The following is a 20,244-nucleotide window of genomic DNA, read 5'->3' as shown; positions in this document are numbered from 1 at the left end:
CAACCACAGCATTGTTCACCACTGTTCACTTAGTCCCGTAGGAAAATGCTCTTTGTCAGTCAATATAAATTTTTATCTTTCGGCCCTTCTCACGCCGACACCAGCAACCCGCTCCGTGATCCATCTCCTGATCTGCAATAGCAGGTGAATAACGCCGTCGGATGCTAAGCCTCTTACTGGCATCGTCACTCTAGGGAGAGTTAATACCTATACTCCGTACACCGCCTTGACCACCTCTCCCGACAAGGCTGAATCAATCAAGGAAGCATTACCAACCCCCCCAAGGAAGCCAATGCAATGTCTCGCAACACGAGGAAAGAGCATTAAAGCTCCCAGGATATGCTTGAATCGGCAGCTCTTCATCAGTACCTCTCGCCGGTTCACCACCCCATCACGTCCATTCCATCTCCAAGTCCCGCTCCTGTCATCATGGAATCCCGATGAATTCGAGACAGAGGCATTTGTGCCAGCCTCGCCAGCTCGACTTCCTCGTTCCGCAGCTCACCTTCCACCAGCCTGTTCCAAATGGTTCATCCATGACCACAGTATCGACTACGACCTCATCACCACTGGATGCGACAAGCTTTCAATCCCTCAATCTTCCGAACTGCGCACCTCATTCTGGTCCGACCACGAATCCACCATCGTCCCTCTCGAACTCACCTCTAAGGGCCCCGATGGCGAAGAAATCTTCCGTCGCGTCGAAGCGCCTCTGAAAGTCCTGCTGGCGCATTTATCCAGGCCTCAACGTGCGCCGTCCGAGCATTCAATCTACCTGGCTCAGTGCGACCTGACCTCGCTCCCCGAGTCCATCACTCACGACATTCCCAGTCCTCGACTCGTCACCCGTTCTTCCTCCGGCAGAATCAAAGGTGACGTCTACGCCTCGTCCCTGTGGCTTGGCCGACCACCAACATACACGCCTCTTCACCGTGACCCCAACCCGAACGTATTCATCCAGCTGGCAGGCCGCAAAGTTCTCCGCCTCCTCCCGCCCGAGGTTGGCGCCGCGATCTACGACGACGTCCAGAAGGAACTCAGCCATGATCATGGTTCCGCCACCATCAGAGGCGAGGAAATGATGGCTGGCCCGGAGAAATTAGCCCTTCACGCCGCGATTTGGCCCGATGACCACACGACCAGCCGCTACGCCCAAGTCCTCAGCACATATGGGCTCGAGACCGAGGTCAGCCTCGGCGACGCTCTCTTCATCCCAAGGGGCTGGTGGCACAGCGTCAAAGGTGTCGGTGAAGGTATAACTGCCAGTGTGAACTGGTGGTTTCGATGATCTCCAAACAGTCTGTCAGACTAGACAGCAACAGAGAACTCGTGAAAGCGACATTTAGAAGGGTCTCCAGCCACCAGAAGCATTCTCCGTGTCCGACCCAGAAGTCTGAAATGAGACAGCTTCCAGCGCCGTGCGCTCGTAACGAAGTTTGAGTGCTTGACCAAAACACTCCGGGGGATACTTCAGCATAGCAAAAGGACCGTGGAGCAACAGAAGGATCGGCAAGCGTACCAAAAGTCAATTGTCGGGCGAAGGATCTGCTTATATCTCCAATCAATGACCGAGACATATACAATTCATCAATTCATACGTCTTCAAGCTCCTGTGGGTATACAAAGGGATGGTGCAAACATCGTCATGATAGACACCTCAACCTCCAACATTCCCATTCCCATTCCCATTTCCTGCCCCATTAGTCCCGCCCAAGCCATTCCCAAAGAAAAAGCCATCGAACAGGTCATATTGCTGCCCATCGCTCCAATCATGCTGATAATCCAAGCCCATGCCGAACCCGAGACCTAACCCGTTCGCATCAAAGTCGAAGTCGTCAACACTCGGACCGACGCTGTTGAGAAAATCCATGCCGGGCAGTGACGACATAAAGTCTGGATTATACGTGTTTTGCATGTAGAAGGGTTGCTGGGGATTCGGCGGATGGCTCTGGTTGAAAAATGGTGTGTTGTTCGTGCTGCTGTGCGGACCCATGCCCATCCCGGTATTTACGTGAGGACTGACGCTTGACGTTGGGGATAGTTGTGCCTGGCGCGGCGATTGTTGCTGATGTTGAGGCTGGATCGGTTGCTGGTAAGCTGACGGTCTTTGGAGTCCCTGTAGAGGTTGGGGAAATGACTGAGAAGGACGGGCGCTCGGTTCAAGCTCCTCGGGAAACAGTTCTTGGAGGTCCATATCGAATTTCGGTGGCGGGCGTCTCGTTGCGGATTTTGGCGCAATGGGCTGGTGAAGGTATGAGTCGATCTGCATTGGAACTGTTGCGGTATGCTGGCTCGACTGCCGAGAGAGCTGTGGCCGCGGCTCCTCACGCTCGACGGAAAACCCGAATCCTGGTGTAGACATGCACATCTGTACAGTGGCTTTGCTCATTCGCTCGAATGCGTCGCGGCACGCTTCTGCTGGAGGGCATTTTTCCATGAGATCTCCAAGGACGGATGTGGCAGCAAGGACGGTGAAGTCAAAATCATCAAGGGTCTGTTTAATGTCAGATTGCAGTTGATACATGCAAAACGTTTGAGCCTTACCAAACGAGCTCTTACCGCGGGCGAATGCCAGACAGCGTAGAGAAATGAGATGCCAGCCATGAACAGGTGGTGCGTTGCAAGGTACGTGTAATTGACAAGTCGTAATCGGTGCAGCTGCCGGTATAGCTTCAAGGTCTTTTGACCCGCCTCGGCGCATTTCAGGAAGACGAGGTCTTCGTCCTCTTTCTCTTCGATTCTGATGCTAGACGGACTCGACACGTCTTCAGTCGGACTGAGCTCGTTTGCCAGTGGTGCCGGCACACTAAGGCTCTGCCGGTAGAGCATTATCACTGCCTGCCAGTAATTCAATTCCAAGAACTGGACAGAGAAGCCAACTCCGGTGTCAGAAGTCTCCGGCGCTGATTCCTTCCATTCGTACAGACGTTGGTCGACGTCTCGCCTCCAAGAGCGGAACGACTCAAACCTGCTCATGAAGGGTGAGGGTAGCTTCGTATGCATGAATTGATTACGGCGATTGGTACCGCTGAGGCGTGCCTGCTGCGCTTGCTGATATTGCAGCACTTGAAGGATCTCCGACTGTAACAGCCTGAGGCGCAGGTAGTGGTGAGCAACACGCTTGTAGGTCGGTTCGTTCTGAGACTGGGGTTGCAAGAAGCCGTTGGGTGTGATGTACTTGTCATCGAGCAGGGAAGGAAACTCCGTCGTGACAACCTGATCAGTGACACCAAAAGGCCGACCGACGCACGTACTGACCAACCTGTCAAAAGTGTAAGTACACCACCAAAGTCGCCGACGCAAATCTCGAATCCATTCCCGTCGCCCTTTCTCCTTCGCGTCCACAGCTCTAATGGGCTTTGTCTCCATGGCACTGATTCCGTTGCCCATGCTACCTCGACCTTCAACGCCTTCTTCGAGATCAGACCCATCCTCATAGTGGAGGCCAAGATCGACCGCCAATCTCATGGCCACGCCAACGATATACCAAAGACCCGGAGCAACGGGCCGCAGCAGGGCAAAGCCACAAAGGAGCAGAACCGCTTGAAGTTCTTCAAGATCACCATTGGGACGCTCGGCCGTATCTAATGACGAGCTGCCACCCAGGAAAGAGCCAAGATGTACTATGGCAGAGGCGTGGTACTCTTCAGGCTGAGCTTGTTGGCTCGTCAATCGAGGCCTTTTCGAGGTGTAGTCTCCATGATGGGAACCTGGCTGGGGATCTGAAGAACCCCATATAATTCCGGCGCCGATGGCGAAGACGATATTCAGCAGATAAAGTTCGCGGCTGGTCCGTTTGGAGGGTTCAAGTGAATACGTCCGCTCATATAGCTCCATGAATTCGCCTCGATGGAGAATGGGAATCTGGGGATTGGCATGTTCGAAATAGAGATGAACAAGCTTAGCACCCAGATCTTTGTCCGGGAAGGGAGCCTCCTTGATGGTAGGCTTCGTCTGTAAGCCGAAGTATGAATCCCTCATGGAACTACCGCCTGAACTCGCGACATTGGCCACCGGACGGCTCGGTCTGATCCCAGTTCTCTCCGAGTTGTTGCTCGACACCGAGCTCTTCACGGCGGCTAAGACCACTCGCGCGAATGATATTCCGGATGTTGAACCAAGGTATCTCGCATCTGAGGCCCCTTGGACCGACACCATGCCAATGTTTGATACCAACTTGTTCAGCTTTTCGGCATCATCTTGCTTCTTGTCCCATTCTTCTTGCTTGATGGTCTGCGGAGAGCCATTGCTCGGAGACTGCGGCCCCAACCATGAGGCTTTTGCGCTGGGCGGCGACTGACTCGCATCTCCTAGCTCTTTAGACTCGGCACTGTAGACTTCTCCTGCGTTGAAAGGTATGCTGTTGGACTTGAGCATTTGCTCAAAGTAGGCTAAGCGAGTTTCAAGATAGTAGACATAGCTCCGAGGGATCTCTCTCTTCGTGATAGGATCATAGCCTACACAGCGAACGTTGGCCTTCTCGCAAGTACTACAGGCGGGCAGTCGTTGGTCGCAACGATTCTTGCGAACGCGACAACGATTGCATGCAGAGACATTTCTGAAGGCTGAAGTTGCGGAAGCCGAACTGTGTGGAGGGGACTTTGTAGGACTGAGGACGTCTGGATGGGGTTGGTGGGAGAGTTCATCAGCCTGATACGCTCGCTTGAGGCCTGCGCTCTGAGGAGAGGCCGCGGTCGAGGTCATGGATCAAATGAGGGCAACACTGACATCTTCTGCCAGTGTGGAAGAGGAGCGCGATCACGGGCTATTGCACCTCAGAATGCACTTGCAACGAGACAGAGAGAGTAGTCTCGTTCATTGTTTTCTCGCCTTTGCTTCGATCAACATCCAGAGCGTGGGCGCAGCCTTCTATCGCAGTTGACGGCACCGCCGCCCGATCTCACTGGCTGCAGAAGAAAGCATGAGTGGCCAAATGACTGGCGCAGCGATAAGAGGTCGGTAGACAAGCCAATCAGCGAGCTCGGAGCAGACAGGGCCGATCCGACCACTTGCAGACACCGAGGCTGCCGCTTTAAGGTAAGCCCAGGACTGTGGATTGCTTTGGTTCGTTTCAAGCATCTTGTCAAGAATGAGTGGGCTTATCACCTCACACGCAACACTAGGACAAGGCCAGGAGAAGCGCTTCTGCTTCGCATCAAAGCTAACCAGGGACCCAACCTCTCAAGCTCTTCTTCTGGATCAAATGGATCTCCCAACCAGGCAATGCTCTCGACTGAGATCAGGAATGAGACTCCCTTCCATCGTCCGGGTTTGAAGAAGGATTAGAGAAGTCCAAGCGCTCACCACAATCATCCATGGCCCACCTCGAGGTCACCCATTGCACTGTGAACAGGGAGTCGTCCACGAAAGCCGAAGTCGCTTCTCAAGGGCCATAAGGAGCACCCGTGACCTTGTTGCCCGTTTTTTAGGCGCGATATGCGATCAACGCAGCTGGTTCGCAATTGGCAATTTGATGTTTCTGACGGTTCAGAGTGTGCTAACTGATCAACTGTGTTTGAGCCAGATCTTTCTAGGCTTTCCCGCAGCTGAAGCCGCGCAGACACTCCAAATTTCGGCGAGAAGAGACCCAGCGACGTTAGGGTGTCTTCTTTTGGGCATTTTGCGTGCTGCTACTTCCCACATATGTCGACATGAATGGTCGCCAGCGACCGTCCGACTGATCAGGGATCTGGTCAATACATGCCCCCAAAATTAATGCCACTTGTTGACGAAAGATGCTAGAAGTTCGACAACGTCTTAGCGTATCACACCTGATTAGATAGAGCTGCAGCACTAGCCTAATCCTCGGTTCGATGTTGTCGCGGAACAAGAGCAATAGGGGGTTGGGAGCTTTCCCTCGATCGTATCGTTGACCTCAAGAGAGCTGCCCAAGTTGCAATCAAATGGGATGACATCTTGTCCTCAAGATATCGCGACACCCTTACTGCCGTTACTCTGAGTCGTCACGCCAGCTAATAGGCACTAACTGCCACGGAGGGACACAGCAGCCCATGATCAGAGCTGCAGACTCCACCTGTTGAGGCCAATCAATATCGAAGCCATTGTGAAGTCGGGATGTGAAGAAGTTCGACTTGAAAGGCCACGAGGAAGGCCCGGAAATGCAGATGATGTAGATGGGATTTTCCGTCAATGTGTTTTTATGCAAGCAAGTCCTCAAGCTCCCGGAATTCATCTCCTGGTATTGGGCACTGTTCAGCACCAAAACTCACTAGAAGTGTTTGTAAACCAAGTGAGTCAACCTGGCGATTGGGCACCGGCAAACTGCATGAGATTGCTGAACGTCCAGCATGTGGTCTGCAATCACTCAAAGATGGCTTTATGACTGAAGCACTGGTCCGAACTTCAATCAAGCGCTACTTCGCCGATACCGCTTTCAGCAGTTGGGATACCACTGTTCCATGTTTGCTGGCCCTACTTTAGCCTCAACTCGTTCGAACACCTGCATGTGGCTAATGCGAACGCTTCTCGCTTATTTTAGAGGCAAACAGGCGTCACGCATCGAACAACCGAAAGGGAACCTCGCTATCTTTTGCGATTTTGATGTGCTTCCGCTGTCGGGTGCAACAACCGGTATATGCAGCTGATCTTGCTGTCCAGGGTTCGACCTTGTTCTACGCAAGGGCGTTCGGAACACCAGTCCATCCTCATACGCGTCCGCATTCAACCTGCACTGTACAACGCCGTGTGGAGATATGGGCAGCTCTGATGGAGACTCGAACAGGAACAGAAAATTGCCACGTTTCCTTCTTTCAGGCAGGTGGCCAGCAAGGTGACGGCGTTGCCTTGACGTTGGCGGCTGAATGCGGAATTTTTCCAGTAGATGCATCCTCCATTGAGCGTCTGTTAGTGACTTGCACTTGGAAAATATCGGCATAACCTTGGGAAGTTGGTCTGGACTGTCACCTTACGAGTATGCTTGTCGTTCGGTGGCGTTGGGCTGCTTTACTGGTCGTGACTGCACTACTAGCCAGTTACCGGCGATCATGTCATTCAAAATGTTTTGGACCACCATCCTTGAGCGACAAATTCAGATGAAGGTGAGTCTCAAGAGAGCTGTGGTAGCCAAAGAATCGGGATATGGCAGACGTTCTGACCACTCATTCGCGGGCACGGTTGATCATGTTAGCTTATCGATGACCACCTCCAAATTTTCTCAGCGTTAGACTAGAACTGCTTGGTCAGACGTTGAAAGGGATACCGACTTCCGGAATGAAAGACCGGTCTGCTGTGGCACAGTCTTGGTGTCAGGAGCCTGCCCACGCCTGCCGCAACATCGTTTGCCCATCGAGCGACCTGGCGAGAAACTTGAAGCAGGCAACTTCGGTCGAGACAGGAGCGTGGAGGGGTACTGGCATTCCGTCACACATACCGAAGTTGCTGAAGACGTTGAATTTCATCATTGGTAGCATTTTGGCGGTCAATGCCTCATCCTTGCTTAACCCGCATCCGACAATTCTGGAGAATTAGGTGCCGGACCTCGGATGGAAAAGAATTCACAGAGGATCGAGGCATCATTGGCAGCTGTCAACTTTAGGCATCTGCAACCTAATCTGACCGCTAGTTCGATTGATGGTCAAGAGTGTCGGGCCAGATAAGGAAAGAGCTGAGAGAACCGAAGTAAGAGCCCTGGTGACAGGTGCTAGACACGACGGAGCCCGTCGCACGAACCACGTAGGTGCGCAACTCACTTCCCGTCCAGACGATTTGCGATCCTGACATTTCCGGGAGTTCCGCCGACTCTGGTGGCGACGATGTCTAGAAAAGAATAGATCCGAGAGGGATGGGGCGCATGTAGGGGTTGGAAAATGCAGGTTGACGGCAGGATGGCGGCCTTTGAGCCTTGAGAGGTCGGCGACCAACATCATTGCATGTCGCGTAACAAGTAATGCAACGATGAAAGGTTGCTGACGACCAACGTGGCTTGGAACTATTAAGGCAGGAAGTCAGCTGCTCACAAAGATGATGAAGTCGGTGTGACCGGCAATGGGTGGGATGCTACGAATAGTAGTTCACAGCGCTGTTTCGCGACGATAGCGAGGACCATGTCAGAATGTCAAATCGAGGCAAATACTTAGCATTCTTGGGGCAAACACGGGCAAATACCTACGACGACATCATGCATATGCATATTCACACGGCAGCCGATATGCATGCGGCAGAAGATGCTCGTGACATCCCTCGCGCTACAGGCCTTTGGCCAACAAGCCGCAGGCGCGTCAGGCCGACCTTCGTTGGCATTTGCTGGGTGTGGAGATTTCATTTCTCATCGTGGTCCGAAGAATACGGTGTGCATTTTGGTTGATTTGGTAGAAGGGATCAGCAGATGGACCCCCAATGAGGCTGGGCATCGGAATGCCCTGAACCAGATGCTGGAACCTGACAGCGAACTTGACATGAACTACTAGATGCAAGGCAAACGCCCAAGGGCAACCCTGTCTGTGCTGCAATGCTGCTGTTGTGTACGCCTGCAGGAGGCCTCTACCGTTCGTTGAGCGGCCAAGGACGCTGTTACCGCCTCTGGGAAAACCGACATTTCAACGACATGAACGATCTTATGTGCCAAGTACGCGGACAGTCTTCTAACGCCTGACGTCTGTGATGAAACTCGGCAATCTCTGCCTACTACGTACTGACCTTGGGAGCCTTCAGAACTTCAAAAGTGCCGACGGGCCATAAGGAAGAGAGCCTAATGAGCCTCTAGCCCCCAACCCAGCTTCTACTAGTAACTACGCAGCATTATTATCCGAAGTCATGCCCAAAGACGTGCGCAAGTTTCTAATAATCCCTGCCCCTGGTCCAGAGTGTCAAAAGTTCGACTAGCCTGACCACGACTTGTCACAGTTGACCGCCATGATGAATGCCTCTATGAGGTCAAGCGTGATCAGACCTGTTTTAGACTACAGAGGCACAGATGGGAGGTACCCACAATGATATGGTACTCGTACTGTGTACTCGTAGGATACTGGCGCTTCACTCTGCCTAGTGAAGCCTAGAAGGCCACCAAAGTTGGCTACGATCAGCCCCGATCTAAAACCCCTTTCGCAGCCCCTTTAACCGATGCTATAGAAAGTCGATGGAAGTGATGGAAGCAAAGGTTTAACCGCTAGCCTCCCTTGCTAGGCTGGTGCCAGGCTGAAAATCCCGCCTAGCGAGCCTGATGTCCCACTAGTCTCGCTGAGAAACTCCATTGAAATGAGACGCCCCGTTACCCCCCCGTGTGACCCGTACGGATCCTGGATACGGAGTATCAACCATGTATTCCCCTAACTTTCGAGCCGCTGTCTCTTGGTCCCAATCATGGCGGTTGGGTTTCTCTACCTACGGCACGTATCTCCAGTGGTAAACCATTCTTCTTTGGTTATTCTGCCACACCACCTTGCTGTATTTCCGGTATCAATTACCTTAGACGGAAGTACAATGTACAGCGCTGTCATCATGCTTGGAAGGTCTGCTGCATGGCTACCAGGTAGTGCACTAATTTCAGAGACGGTACCCCGGTCAATCTCTCACCGTTCGCTACGAGGTCCTCGCGTACACGCTTCCTGCAAGGCAACGAGGCGACCACTGCGTCAGTAGTGGGCACGCTGAATGAGTCATGATCTTCCCCCGCGATATGCCGTTCTGCTGCATGCGACTCATCACGCTGGAGACTAGAATTTGATTTGTTTTGGGATATCATGGATATCACAATCACCACTCCATTATTGTGTCAGGTTAGTTTTGATGGAGTTGGCTTGTGGTCTCACAAGCAGAGCTAGAACGAGCCAGAAGATCCAGACTCGTTGGCTGTAGGAGACTTCAGCAGATGTCGGAATGCCCTCAAATCAAAGCCACGAATGGCAATCGAGGTTGTTTACGGCTTACACAGTATTCCGAAGTCTTGTAACATGCACGCTGATTTTCCGCAGCAGAAAGGCGCAGGTCATTGCCGAGCAGATGCTTGAGCATCACGCGACCGCCTTTGATGCCCAACTGATGACCGCTATTTTCACCGCCTGGCGATAAAACACATTTGACATTTCCAATTGTGCATATGCGATGTGCGATGACGAAGATCACTACATGATGAAAAAGTACTACCCGTACTTCGTATGTGCAACATTTACCTGCAGCAGTCCAAGCCGGTCACGAGGGCCCATTGATGACACTGGGACTGGGGCTTACGAGCTATTTCCAGCAGCCGAGCTATCCATCCACCAAATCAAACAACCGCCTCACATTGAAGTCGCGGACGCGGACTCACCTGGTAGGGCGAAAAAGCAAAGCTTCTGGGGCGCTCTAGCCTCCCACCCTGCTTGCACAACTCGTGCCCGACTGGCATAAGCTCCACCACTAAAGGCGGGATGCTTCTCGGTAAGCAGTGTCCCCGTTGTTCGGAAAACCAGGGTTGAGCTTCCTAGCCTGGCACTATCGAGCTGGTCAGGGGCAAGCCAAACCTTTGCACGAATCGCGGTGTCTGCCGTTTGCCTCAGAGTGATCCATGCCTTTCGATACTCCGAGTCGCGCGGACCAACGATGCGCCCAAGGTACCGCTGTCACGGTTCCTTGGCTTGCTGACCCTTGCTTGGTCGGTTTTCAGGCGAGAATTTCTCACACCAGCTCGTTCCTGATCATTGGGTACTGACTCGAACAAGGGGGCCCTGACCCTGGCTTTCATGTCGTCTGTTCTCTTGGATTGTTCTTTCTCTCCTCCCAACTCCTCATCATTCCTCTCAGGAATGCGGCCTTAGGCCAACACCATGGGAAACTTTTGGGCCTTTTGTCCCTCTGGCTATGATGCCAATCTCGGGATCCACACCGTCGCCGGGTCGCATGGCAGCCCTGGAAGCTGAAACACTACCTTCCTCCCGCGCCGGACAGGACCACCAGTGCACCACGCTCTCCCCCATCATCATTATTGGCATCATCGTGCCATCTTGACTTGCTGGCGTTTCCATTCCGGGAGCTCATCAGCCCACCGAGCAAAGTGCAACCCCTCCTGGATTACGAGTTCCATACGAGCCACTGTGTACACAGCAGTCCACATTCTCAACTTGCCCACGTACTGTGTCCATCGTACTGACCAAACCTCCACCCCAGCTCGGTGCGGACATTTAAATTCGGGTGACTTGGAGCTGGTGTGACGGCAGGTCCGGATCCTGGGTCTAGCGTTGGGAACGGGGCTTACCACGGCTTCCCACTTCGCTTGTGTGGACAGCCGCTCGCGGATGTCAGAGAGTTTCTTGACTACCTGCGCTTCCGCGCTTCCTCGCCCGTGTAACCGTGGCTCTATTTGGCCACTTGGCTGTGAAAAGGATCTCCATCTTCTGCTGCTCGCTGCCGTGTGCCTGTGATATCCCAACTGCCCAAAATGTCCACCGCCTCTTCCACGCGGCGGCGGATACAACATTCCGCCAGAATGAGGGAACAGAGGAGCCCCGCTCTCCGTTCAATCGTCGTTGTCAATCTTTCGACTCCTGGCAATCGCACTCCCTTATTATCCTCTCCCTGCGCCGGATGCTGATGCCTTTCTTTTCTCGCTCACCTTCCCTCCGCCCTTCCACGACGACCCGCCCCTTCCTTTCCTTTGGCGACGATGCCTAATCTCTTCGCCAAAGTCTTCCTCCGTGAGGATGGTTCGAAAGATCCTCATGGTAATTTTCCCGCCAAACAGTTGTTCATCTTGGGTACGTCATCTCGCAGCCACCCCAATCTGGTATGCTGTAGCGAGTTAACTAACGCACCCAACAGCACTATGTCGCCTCTGCGAGCCAATCGCCTTTATGTCGACATTTCCCTACGCCTATCGCATGGTCGAGTCCTTCAACATCACTCAAGATGAGACACGCATATCGGTTTATGCTGGCATGCTTATTACAGCCTTTGCCTTTGCCGAATTCTCGACGGGGACGCTCTGGGGCTCAATCAGCGACCGCGTTGGTCGAAAGCCAGTACTGATAATGGGTCTATTTGGAACGGCACTGAGTATGATATCCTTTGGCTTTGCCCGGTCATTACCAGCAGCCATCATGGCAAGGGCGCTCGGTGGGCTCTTGAATGGCAACTCCGGTGTCCTCCAGACCACGGTTGCAGAGTTGGTCACCAAGAAGGAGCATCAGCCGCGAGCATACTCCATCATGCCATTTGTTTGGAGTGTGGGCTCAATCATTGGGCCAGCCATGGGCGGAGCCTTGGCCATGCCCTGCGAATCTCATCCGTCTCTATTTCCAAGGGGCAGTCTCTGGGACACTTACCCCTTCCTATTGCCTAATATTGTCTGCGTTACCATACTTTGTGTCGGCATCGGGTTCGGGATTCTGTTCTTGGAAGAAACGCATGTGCAGTTGAAGGGCCGCCGTGATCTGGGGCTGGAACTCGGAAAGTTGTTGCTCAGGAAGCGCACATCAAGACGGAAGGATATCTTTGGCTGCCCTGCTCGGGAAGAAACTCAAGGCTTCACTGGCGACGACCCACCGCCAGGCTACCGCAGCACCGAGAGCTCCCCTCTACTTAAGTCTACATCAACGCTAGCCTTGGATTCAGACCTTGCTCTGCTGCAGGAGAAGGAGAAGCTTGGCACGGTCAAGAAGTACAACAAGCATGTGGTTCTCATCATACTGGGATATGCAATCCTCGCCTAGTAAGTGCATGGCACCTGTGGCCCTCTGCGATGCGACTGACCTTGTCCAGCCACAGCGTGTCTTTCGATGCCTTGATGCCTACGTTCCTCAGCGAGGAACGTATGCAGACCCAATCTGTGCTACCGTTCAAATTTTCCGGCGGCTTTGGACTCTCTACCCAGGCCATTGGTTTCATGCTGGCCGTTCAAGGCTGCTACGCAATGTTTGCACAAATATGGTTGTTCCCTTTAATCGTCCGAAGACTGGGGAACCTCCGCGCCTATCGACTCGTTCTGACGATATGGCCGCTCCTTTACTTTGCCGTTCCTTACCTTGTGCTCCTACCCGAGCACCTGCAGAAAGTAGGCATCTATTTCTGCCTCATGACGAAAATGACGTTTCACGTAATCTCCTTCCCCTCGAACGCCATTCTTCTGGCCAACGCTGTGCCTTCGAAATCAGTCCTGGGAAACATCAATGGATCAGCTGCATCAGCCGCCTGCTTTGCTCGTTCCTTTGGACCTATTGTGACTGGATCAATACACTCAGCTGGGCTGAAACTTGGATATAACGGACTCGCATGGTGGGCATGCGGAGTCGTCTGTGCCATTGGAGCTCTGGAAAGTTTCTGGATGGAAGAATCGGAGGGGCGACTGGATCGTGCCTCGGAGGAAGAAGAGCAAAACAGCTGCGAACCCTTGTTGCATTCCGCAGCCGTCGAGTCAACCGAAGATTGCCCCCAACGAGCGGACCGTATCCCCTTGATTGACGAACTGGATCTTACGAAGACATTGAAATCAGATGTCGATTTCGAAGTCAAGCAATAATTTTGCAGCTTCCACCATTTCGGGTTTGATATGCGTTATCATCTTTCAACCACCCCTCAAACGTTACTCATTGGCCACTCACCTTGAGTCCAACATCGAAACCCCTGCATTGGCTACATTTTCTCCGGTCGTGCTGAACTCCCCTGTTTGCAAAAAGAACTTATAAGCAGCGCGAGCTGCGACACCTGTATTATTGGATCATCTAGAGAGCATTGGGACGTTACCCCCAATCAGGAAAAGGGACTGGACAAGGATGTTTGGAAAGGCGCATTTGGAGGCAATCTGTTGTTTTTGTATTACGTTCGGGCATCCTTTTCATTTGTTCTGCATCATGCTTATCTGCTGTTACAATGATGGGAGGTCTTTTGGTTCGAGATACCTCGCGGAGGCTTTGTCCCCGGCTTGTTTGTGTTGCCATTTGCCAGGCTTTTACTGGCAGGGGCGCTGTTGTAACTCTAGCTTGTACGTTAGGTGGGAAATTTGGACGAATCCAATCCAGTACGAATGCATAAACGACGAGACAGAGACAGAGAGGTATTGAGCGGTCAGGACGATCCGCATTCAACATTGATCTCATTGATGGAATGTATCCACCGTGTGCGAGTCAGCCTCATCATTTGTACCACACTCAGGGTGCGACGAGCCTTGACCATTGCGTGATGGCCCGGCCGTCGCCACCCTCCTCATCGTTGAGAACATGATAGCTCTCTAGAACCCTCATGCGTTGCTTGAATTGAGCAAAGGAGAGAGTTGGATTGACCGCACCCTCTCCCTCCTCTCCCTTCTGGCCAACTGCCGAAGGTACGCCTCTCGACCCTCGATGTCTGTTCCGTACTGGTGATGGTCCAATTATGAATTGTGGTTCTCTGCTTGGGCTCCAGGATTGCACAAGTCACGTTGACGCCTTCAAGAAGGGGAGTGTAGCTTTTAACCGCCGAAGCAGCATGTTGCCGTCGAGTCGATACAACCTCGGTGCTTGGCAACTTTTCGGCAGGCGGCGCGTGTTCCGTTCCTGCTCACAAGAGTCAAGACACTCACTTTATATTGACGGAACTCCTTGCTTATTCTCCAGATCCAATGGTGCCTCTCTTCTTAACAATGGCACCTAGCAGGGCATTCAGCAATGCTTTGCGAAGCCAGAGAACGTGCGTACAAGCCACCTCCACACCGTCGCTCGCTCGGCGGAGATGCCTCGCTTCAGTTTCCTCATCGGCTGCCTCGCCGGGGAAGATAGCACCGTTGGAGGGAATCCGTGTGCTTGATATGACCAGAGTCTTGGCTGGAGTAAGTGGCCCGAAACCGGGAGGGATCTTGTGTCCAGCTGAGGAAGGTCGGCTGACTATGGTGTGCTGCATAGCCGTACTGTACACAGATATTAGGAGATCTAGGGTAGGTATGGTGAACCCAAGGATTGGACCACATGAGACGCTGTTACTGGTACTTTGCGAGCGGCACTAGCAAGCACAAGCAGTTGCCACGGCATGGTGCCCTCTCCGGTCATCGAAAGGGACGCTCACTGACTGGTGTCGAACTCTTCCAGGGCGGAAGTGATCAAAATCGAGCATCCGACTCGTGGAGATGACACCCGAGCTTGGGGACCACCTTTCGCCAAGTACAAAGCAGGAGGTAAGTCCAAAGCCTTGCTCGCGGCTTGCTATGGGATCTGTTGCTCAGAGCTATGCGTTCATAGCCACAGCGAAAGGAGGCGGAGCAGGAGAGAGCGCATATTTCATTGGTGTAAGTCTTTTCTTTTCTTTTGAAGCCCTTTCTTCCTATATCAGGTTCCTTTCAAGTCCCCGCCAGGTTTTGGATTGCAATCGCGGCCCTACCCACTTTCCGAATGTCATGCTCCAGGAGATCAATTCGTGGGCCCCTGGGAAGACCACTCACTCACAGCCAATTCGTAGGTCAACCGCAACAAGAAATCCGTCGGCCTCTCATTCCAACATCCAGACGGCGTCAAAATCCTACATGAACTAGCAAAGACGTCGGATGTGCTTGTGGAGAACTACATCCCAGGTGAGTACGATGGAAGCTCATCTTCTGCGGTAGCTTATCGCCAGGTTCTAACCGCATCCTATGCATCAGGCGCACTAAAGAAATATCAATTAGACTATGAATCACTTCGTAAGATCAATCCTCGGTAAGCCGGCGTCCCAGGCCTCTCAAGCATGTGGGACGATGATCTGAGGGAGCCCATTTGTATGCCCGTGACCGATTCTGATTGTTCCCACCTTTACAGCCTAATTTACGCCTCGATAACCGGCTATGGCCAGACCGGTCCCTACAGCTCCCGCGCAGGCTACGACGTTATGGTCGAAGCCGAAATGGGCCTCATGCACATCACTGGCGAACGCGGTGGGTCGCCCGTCAAAGTCGGCGTCGCCGTCACCGACCTCACAACCGGCCTATACACATGCAATGCGGTCATGGCATCCTTACTCGCGCGCCAGAAGACGAATCACGGCCAGCATCTCGACGTGGCCCTGTCGGACTGCCAGGTCGCCACGCTCGCCAACATCGCCAGCAGCGTGCTGATCAGTGGGGAGCGCGATGGCGGCCGCTGGGGCACGGCGCATCCGTCCATCGTGCCGTACAAGGGATTCAAGACGTCAGATGGCGATATCATGCTCGGAGGCGGGAACGATCGCTTGTTCGGCGTTATTTGCGACAAGATCGGGCGGCCCGAGTGGAAAAGTGACCCGCGGTTCGTCACGAACGATGTGCGCGTCAAGAACCGAGAGATTCTCGAGAACATGATCGAGGAAATCACCGTCCTGAAGACGACCAAGGAATGGCTGGACGTCTTGGAGGGTAGCGGCATGCCGTATGCGGCCATCAACGATGTCAAAGATACTTTGGAGCACGAGCATGTTCGGGCTCGAGGCATGGTCACACAGGTTGAGCACGAAGCGTGTGGGAGTATGAAGCTTGTCAGTCCGCCGGTCAAGTACTCAGAGAGCAAGACCGGCGTGAGGATGCCGCCGCCGACACTGGGCCAGCATACTGATCATGTGCTCAAGGAGGTGTTGGGGATGGGTGGAGAGGAGGTTGAGAAGTTGAGGACGTCGGGAGTCGTCGCTTGATGTTGCTGAGTTGCAAAGACATCAAGGCTCACCAGTGCCTAATAGCCTTTTCTTTCTAAAAGAAAAAAGTACAAAGGAAGGCTGTCACAGTTGATAGCACTAACAACGGCTTGCATTCACTATTGTTCACTAAGTATTCAACCGTAGCCTAGTCACAACACCGAGAGATCGGAGAGCCGGGCCAGCAACGATTCTTTCCAAGAGCAAAAGCCCGTAGTAGCCCGCAGCACAAGCATCATCATGTTGCTGGTGATGGTAATGGTCGTGAGTCGGCACGCACCCGTTAGTCGCCCATACCACATACGTGAACCATTATGCTCCTCAATTCGAATACGTCGGGTACTACGTAAGGTGCATGCTTCAGATATTTCCTCCCAACGGTATGTGCCGCAACTTGTCTTTCTCGGGCTTTGGAAATGCCTTGTATACTTGTTGCAATCAATTTTCCTCCAAAAAAAGTTCCGGTTCCGTCCAGCATTTCATAGTATTGCTCAAGGGGGGCTGGGCCGCGACGTTTGGCCCTCGCACCTGAACAGGAAGCTTGTGGGTGGCTGTGGCTGTGCCTTTAGAACGCGGGATGACTTCGATCCGTTGTCATTCTGGGATCGGTAGGCTCATTGCTTGGATGGTCGATCCGTCGTCGTTCTGGATCGGCATGGCTCATCGCCTGTATGGCTGGCCTTTGAAGAAAGTGCTGTTGCGGTCGAGTACGTCCAGCAGTGGGACGGCGTAGGTAGCGAAATCTTTTGGTCTGCCGAAGTGACTGAGCCTCCATTGATGGAGAAGAAGCCATGTCACTGAAACGCGAACCTCGGAAGCACCACTCCGTGTCCGTGAGCGGCTTTCCCCCAGAGGATCCCATCTTCGAAGTGATTTCCCGGCCCTGCGACAATGATGATAGGCGACACCTGCAGTCCAGACGTCTTTCAGCCCAGCCCCATGCCCTTGATCTTGTCCTCGACCAAGCGTCCGACTATCTTTTCCAACATCGCTGGCGCAGCCTGTCGCCCGACGGCGCCCTCAAAATAGCCCACGACGCTCTTCTCCACCAGCTTGCCCACAACATCGATCTCGACATTGACCTCTTCGCCGGCCTGCTTCTTGGCCAGAACCACGCGCTCCTGTGTGTACGCGATCAACATGACTTCGAACCATCCCTGCTCGCCATTGACGTTCGTTATCGTCAAACTCGCCCCGTCGAGCGTAATGTATCCCTTCTCCACGATGTACCTGAGCACGCCCTTCTCCCGTGGCTGCAATCGAAATGTCAACGCATTCCCGTCCGGTGTGACGGACACGACCGTGGCGACGGTGTCGACGTGGCCTTGCACAAAGTGGCCGCCCATGCGCGTACTCGCGGACACTGCCCGTTCGAGATTGACCTGGCTTCCTTCCCGTAGGCTGCCGAGGTTCGTGCGTCGAAGGGTCTCCGGAGCCACGCCCACTTTGAAGGACGAGGCGTCAAATTCGGTGACGGTCAGGCATGTACCGTTGACGGAGATCGAGTCGCCCAGTGCGGCGTCCGAGAGGATCGACGCGCAGTCTGAGATGGTGAGAGAGGTGCCGTTGCCGCCGGAGGTGGAGGGGTCGAGCGCCGTAAGAGACGTTACGGTGCCGATGGTCTCGACGAGTCCGGTGAACATTGTGATGGTGGTGGCCTGTACGTTTGAATCGTTGGTCGATGGTGGATAAGTGTAGGTGACTAGAGAGTCTGAGACGCAAGTTGGACCAGCGAACGTTCAGAAATGTACGGAGAAGTGCACCAAATGTAGTTGCCGCGCTAAATTTTAGTGCGGGCGGGGAATGCGGCTTGGCAGCTCTCAGAGTTGCGGTGTAAGGATTGCCTACCAATTTGTATGGCACTTTTCAGCACTCGCCTCGAGATTTTTGTACTTTGCATACAAAGCCCATGATAATCACATCTCTAGTATCTGTAATTGGCTTTGTTTTGTGCCCATTTCCCTCTAGAATAGCCCCTCGTTTACCTGATTTTGTCGATCCTGGAGGGTGCGCTGAGCGCGGAGACGGTGGTAGGCAAGAGGTACATCAATGGATGCTTGTCCTACCGACGATGATCTGGCAGACGGTTAGTTTTTGCCCTCATGCCTTCTTCTATCTCTCATCTTGCGGCAGAAGCAGCCAAAATCAGAGAAACCGAGCGGCCGCGGCGCAAGAATTCGCCTACCGTTAGACCTATAACCGAGTCGGCCTCGCAGAGAGACACTGGCACTAGGTATTCTATTGCTCAACGGTCCCAGGCTCTTACCCTGCATTCCATCGGTTGGAAAACTGCGCAAATTGCAGCCTATACCAAGATCCCTGAGCGATCTGTCCGAGCGATTGCGGAGAAGGCAAGGAAGAGAGGATTTACGCCGCAAGAGGATCCTCGAGTCCTCGACCATTTCGTTGAGGATGGATATAAACCAGGGCGTCCAAGAGAAGTGTTAGAAGTCAAGGAAGAGGAAGTTCTGAGTTCATTGAGAACAAATAGATCCACAAGAGAGAAATCCGCAGAAGTTCTAGCCTATGAGCATGGTGTTAGCACATCAACAGCCCTTCGCATTCTTCATAAACATGGCCTAAACAGCGTAAAACCAACGACAAAACCAGGCCTTAATCTGGAGCAACGTGCGGCGCGGCTTGCGTTTTGTCTTGCGCATCAAGATTGGACCCTCGAGGATTGGAAGAAGGTAATTTGGAGCGATGAAACGAGCGTTATCCTGGGGCATCGACGAGGTTCTATCCGGGTATGGCGGACACCTGAAGAGCCATTTGAGAAGTCTGTTATCCGTCGTCGCTGGAAAGGTTACTCAGAATTCATGTTTTGGGGTTGTTTTACTTACGACAAGATTGGTCCCTGTCATATCTATCGAGCAGAGACTGCCGCAGAGAAAGAGGCGTCTCAGAAAGAGATTAATGAGTTAAATGAGGCTCTCGAGTCAGAAAAACGTAAGGAGTGGGAATTATCAAATGGCGTAAGACGGCTAGGCCTCAGAAATCTCCCAGGACGCAAGCCAAAATGGCGCTTTACTAAAGAGACAGGTAAACTGGTAAGACGAGGTAAGGGAGGAATTGACTGGTGGCGCTATTACAAGGTCTGAAATCTATCCTCTCAAGATCTCTCTATCTAACAGGAATCAGGAGGTTGTTCTCCCAAAGCTGATTCCATTTGCTCGCGAGTGCGGCCCCGATGCTATCATCCAAGAGGACAATGCCTCACCACATGCCTATCACTTCATCGGACGAACTTACTCTATACAAGGCCTCAACAGGATGCTCTGGCCAGGCAACTCCCCTGATCTCTCTGCTATCGAAAAAGGCTGGCCATGGATGAAAAGAGTTACTACCTTTAAGGGAGCTCCGCGGACAAGAACTGACTTGGAAACCTCATGGATGAGCAAGTGGGGAACAATCCCACAGGACTCAATTCGAGGCTGGATTGAGGGCATCATGGAGAATATCAAAAAGGTCATTGCGTTAGAGGGCGGCAACGAGTACCCTGAGGGCCGCGAGAGCAAGAGATCATATAAAGGGCGCAGGCGCATTGGAGAGCTGTTTAAACACTCCTGGATCCAAGACGATTAGGATAGCGACAGCGAGGACAGCGAGAACAGCGATGACTATGAAGATATAGAGACAGAAGAGGAGGACGAGTTTGATGCGGACACTACCAACTGATTGAACAGCCGACCTTGCTTTCTATGGGAGTGC

At 53.0% G+C, this 20,244-nt stretch overlaps 5 protein-coding genes across 5 annotated transcripts; 3 read left to right on the top strand and 2 right to left on the bottom strand.

Annotated features, from left to right (window-relative positions):
• The first annotated feature begins 122 nt into the window (after positions 1-122).
• On the top strand, positions 123-1,594 carry PV05_08639 (uncharacterized protein). Its single transcript, XM_013458167.1, has one exon. The coding sequence runs from the start codon at positions 293-295 to the stop codon at positions 1,286-1,288; it is 996 nt and encodes a 331-aa protein (XP_013313621.1). The 5' UTR covers positions 123-292; the 3' UTR covers positions 1,289-1,594.
• On the bottom strand, positions 1,518-4,940 carry PV05_08638 (uncharacterized protein). The gene is made up of 2 exons (XM_013458166.1): positions 2,545-4,940; positions 1,518-2,494 (listed from the first exon to the last, which is right to left on the bottom strand). Exons 1-2 carry the CDS (start codon positions 4,702-4,704, stop codon positions 1,658-1,660), a joined length of 2,997 nt encoding a protein of 998 aa, XP_013313620.1. The 5' UTR covers positions 4,705-4,940; the 3' UTR covers positions 1,518-1,657.
• A 6,408-nt stretch (positions 4,941-11,348) lies between these two features.
• Positions 11,349-14,026, top strand: PV05_08637 (uncharacterized protein). The gene is made up of 3 exons (XM_013458165.1): positions 11,349-11,687; positions 11,752-12,640; positions 12,691-14,026. Exons 1-3 carry the CDS (start codon positions 11,597-11,599, stop codon positions 13,445-13,447), a joined length of 1,737 nt encoding a protein of 578 aa, XP_013313619.1. The 5' UTR covers positions 11,349-11,596; the 3' UTR covers positions 13,448-14,026.
• Positions 14,027-14,495: 469 nt separating this feature from the next.
• Positions 14,496-16,652, top strand: PV05_08636 (uncharacterized protein). The gene is made up of 7 exons (XM_013458164.1): positions 14,496-14,731; positions 14,805-14,836; positions 14,988-15,073; positions 15,138-15,184; positions 15,355-15,466; positions 15,536-15,590; positions 15,690-16,652. Exons 1-7 carry the CDS (start codon positions 14,525-14,527, stop codon positions 16,531-16,533), a joined length of 1,383 nt encoding a protein of 460 aa, XP_013313618.1. The 5' UTR covers positions 14,496-14,524; the 3' UTR covers positions 16,534-16,652.
• On the bottom strand, positions 16,624-18,251 carry PV05_08635 (riboflavin synthase, alpha subunit). Its single transcript, XM_013458163.1, has one exon. It carries the CDS (start codon positions 18,174-18,176, stop codon positions 17,460-17,462), a length of 717 nt encoding a protein of 238 aa, XP_013313617.1. The 5' UTR covers positions 18,177-18,251; the 3' UTR covers positions 16,624-17,459.
• Positions 18,252-20,244: the final 1,993 nt, after the last annotated feature.

This window comes from Exophiala xenobiotica (assembly GCF_000835505.1).
Source record: "Exophiala xenobiotica strain CBS 118157 unplaced genomic scaffold supercont1.5, whole genome shotgun sequence".
NCBI classification, from domain to species: Eukaryota; Fungi; Ascomycota; class Eurotiomycetes; order Chaetothyriales; family Herpotrichiellaceae; genus Exophiala; species Exophiala xenobiotica.
Note: the sequence above shows the minus strand (reverse complement) of the source record. Positions and strands in the feature narration are given on the sequence as shown.

Excerpts from the sequence above, each read along its gene's own strand:
- PV05_08639 (XM_013458167.1), top strand. The coding sequence starts at position 293 with ATGCAATGTCTCGCAACACGAGGAAAGAGCATTAAAGCTCCCAGGATA.
- PV05_08638 (XM_013458166.1), bottom strand. The coding sequence starts at position 4,704 with ATGACCTCGACCGCGGCCTCTCCTCAGAGCGCAGGCCTCAAGCGAGCG. Across the intron at positions 2,495-2,544 it reads CCGCGGTAAGAGCTCGTTTG|ACCCTTGATGATTTTGACTT; the intron begins GTAAGGCTCAAA and ends GACATTAAACAG.
- PV05_08637 (XM_013458165.1), top strand. The coding sequence starts at position 11,597 with ATGCCTAATCTCTTCGCCAAAGTCTTCCTCCGTGAGGATGGTTCGAAA. Across the intron at positions 11,688-11,751 it reads CAAACAGTTGTTCATCTTGG|CACTATGTCGCCTCTGCGAG; the intron begins GTACGTCATCTC and ends CGCACCCAACAG. Across the intron at positions 12,641-12,690 it reads GGATATGCAATCCTCGCCTA|CCACAGCGTGTCTTTCGATG; the intron begins GTAAGTGCATGG and ends GACCTTGTCCAG.
- PV05_08636 (XM_013458164.1), top strand. The coding sequence starts at position 14,525 with ATGGTGCCTCTCTTCTTAACAATGGCACCTAGCAGGGCATTCAGCAAT. Across the intron at positions 15,074-15,137 it reads CGCCAAGTACAAAGCAGGAG|CCACAGCGAAAGGAGGCGGA; the intron begins GTAAGTCCAAAG and ends ATGCGTTCATAG. Across the intron at positions 15,591-15,689 it reads CTTCGTAAGATCAATCCTCG|CCTAATTTACGCCTCGATAA; the intron begins GTAAGCCGGCGT and ends CCACCTTTACAG.
- PV05_08635 (XM_013458163.1), bottom strand. The coding sequence starts at position 18,176 with ATGTTCACCGGACTCGTCGAGACCATCGGCACCGTAACGTCTCTTACG.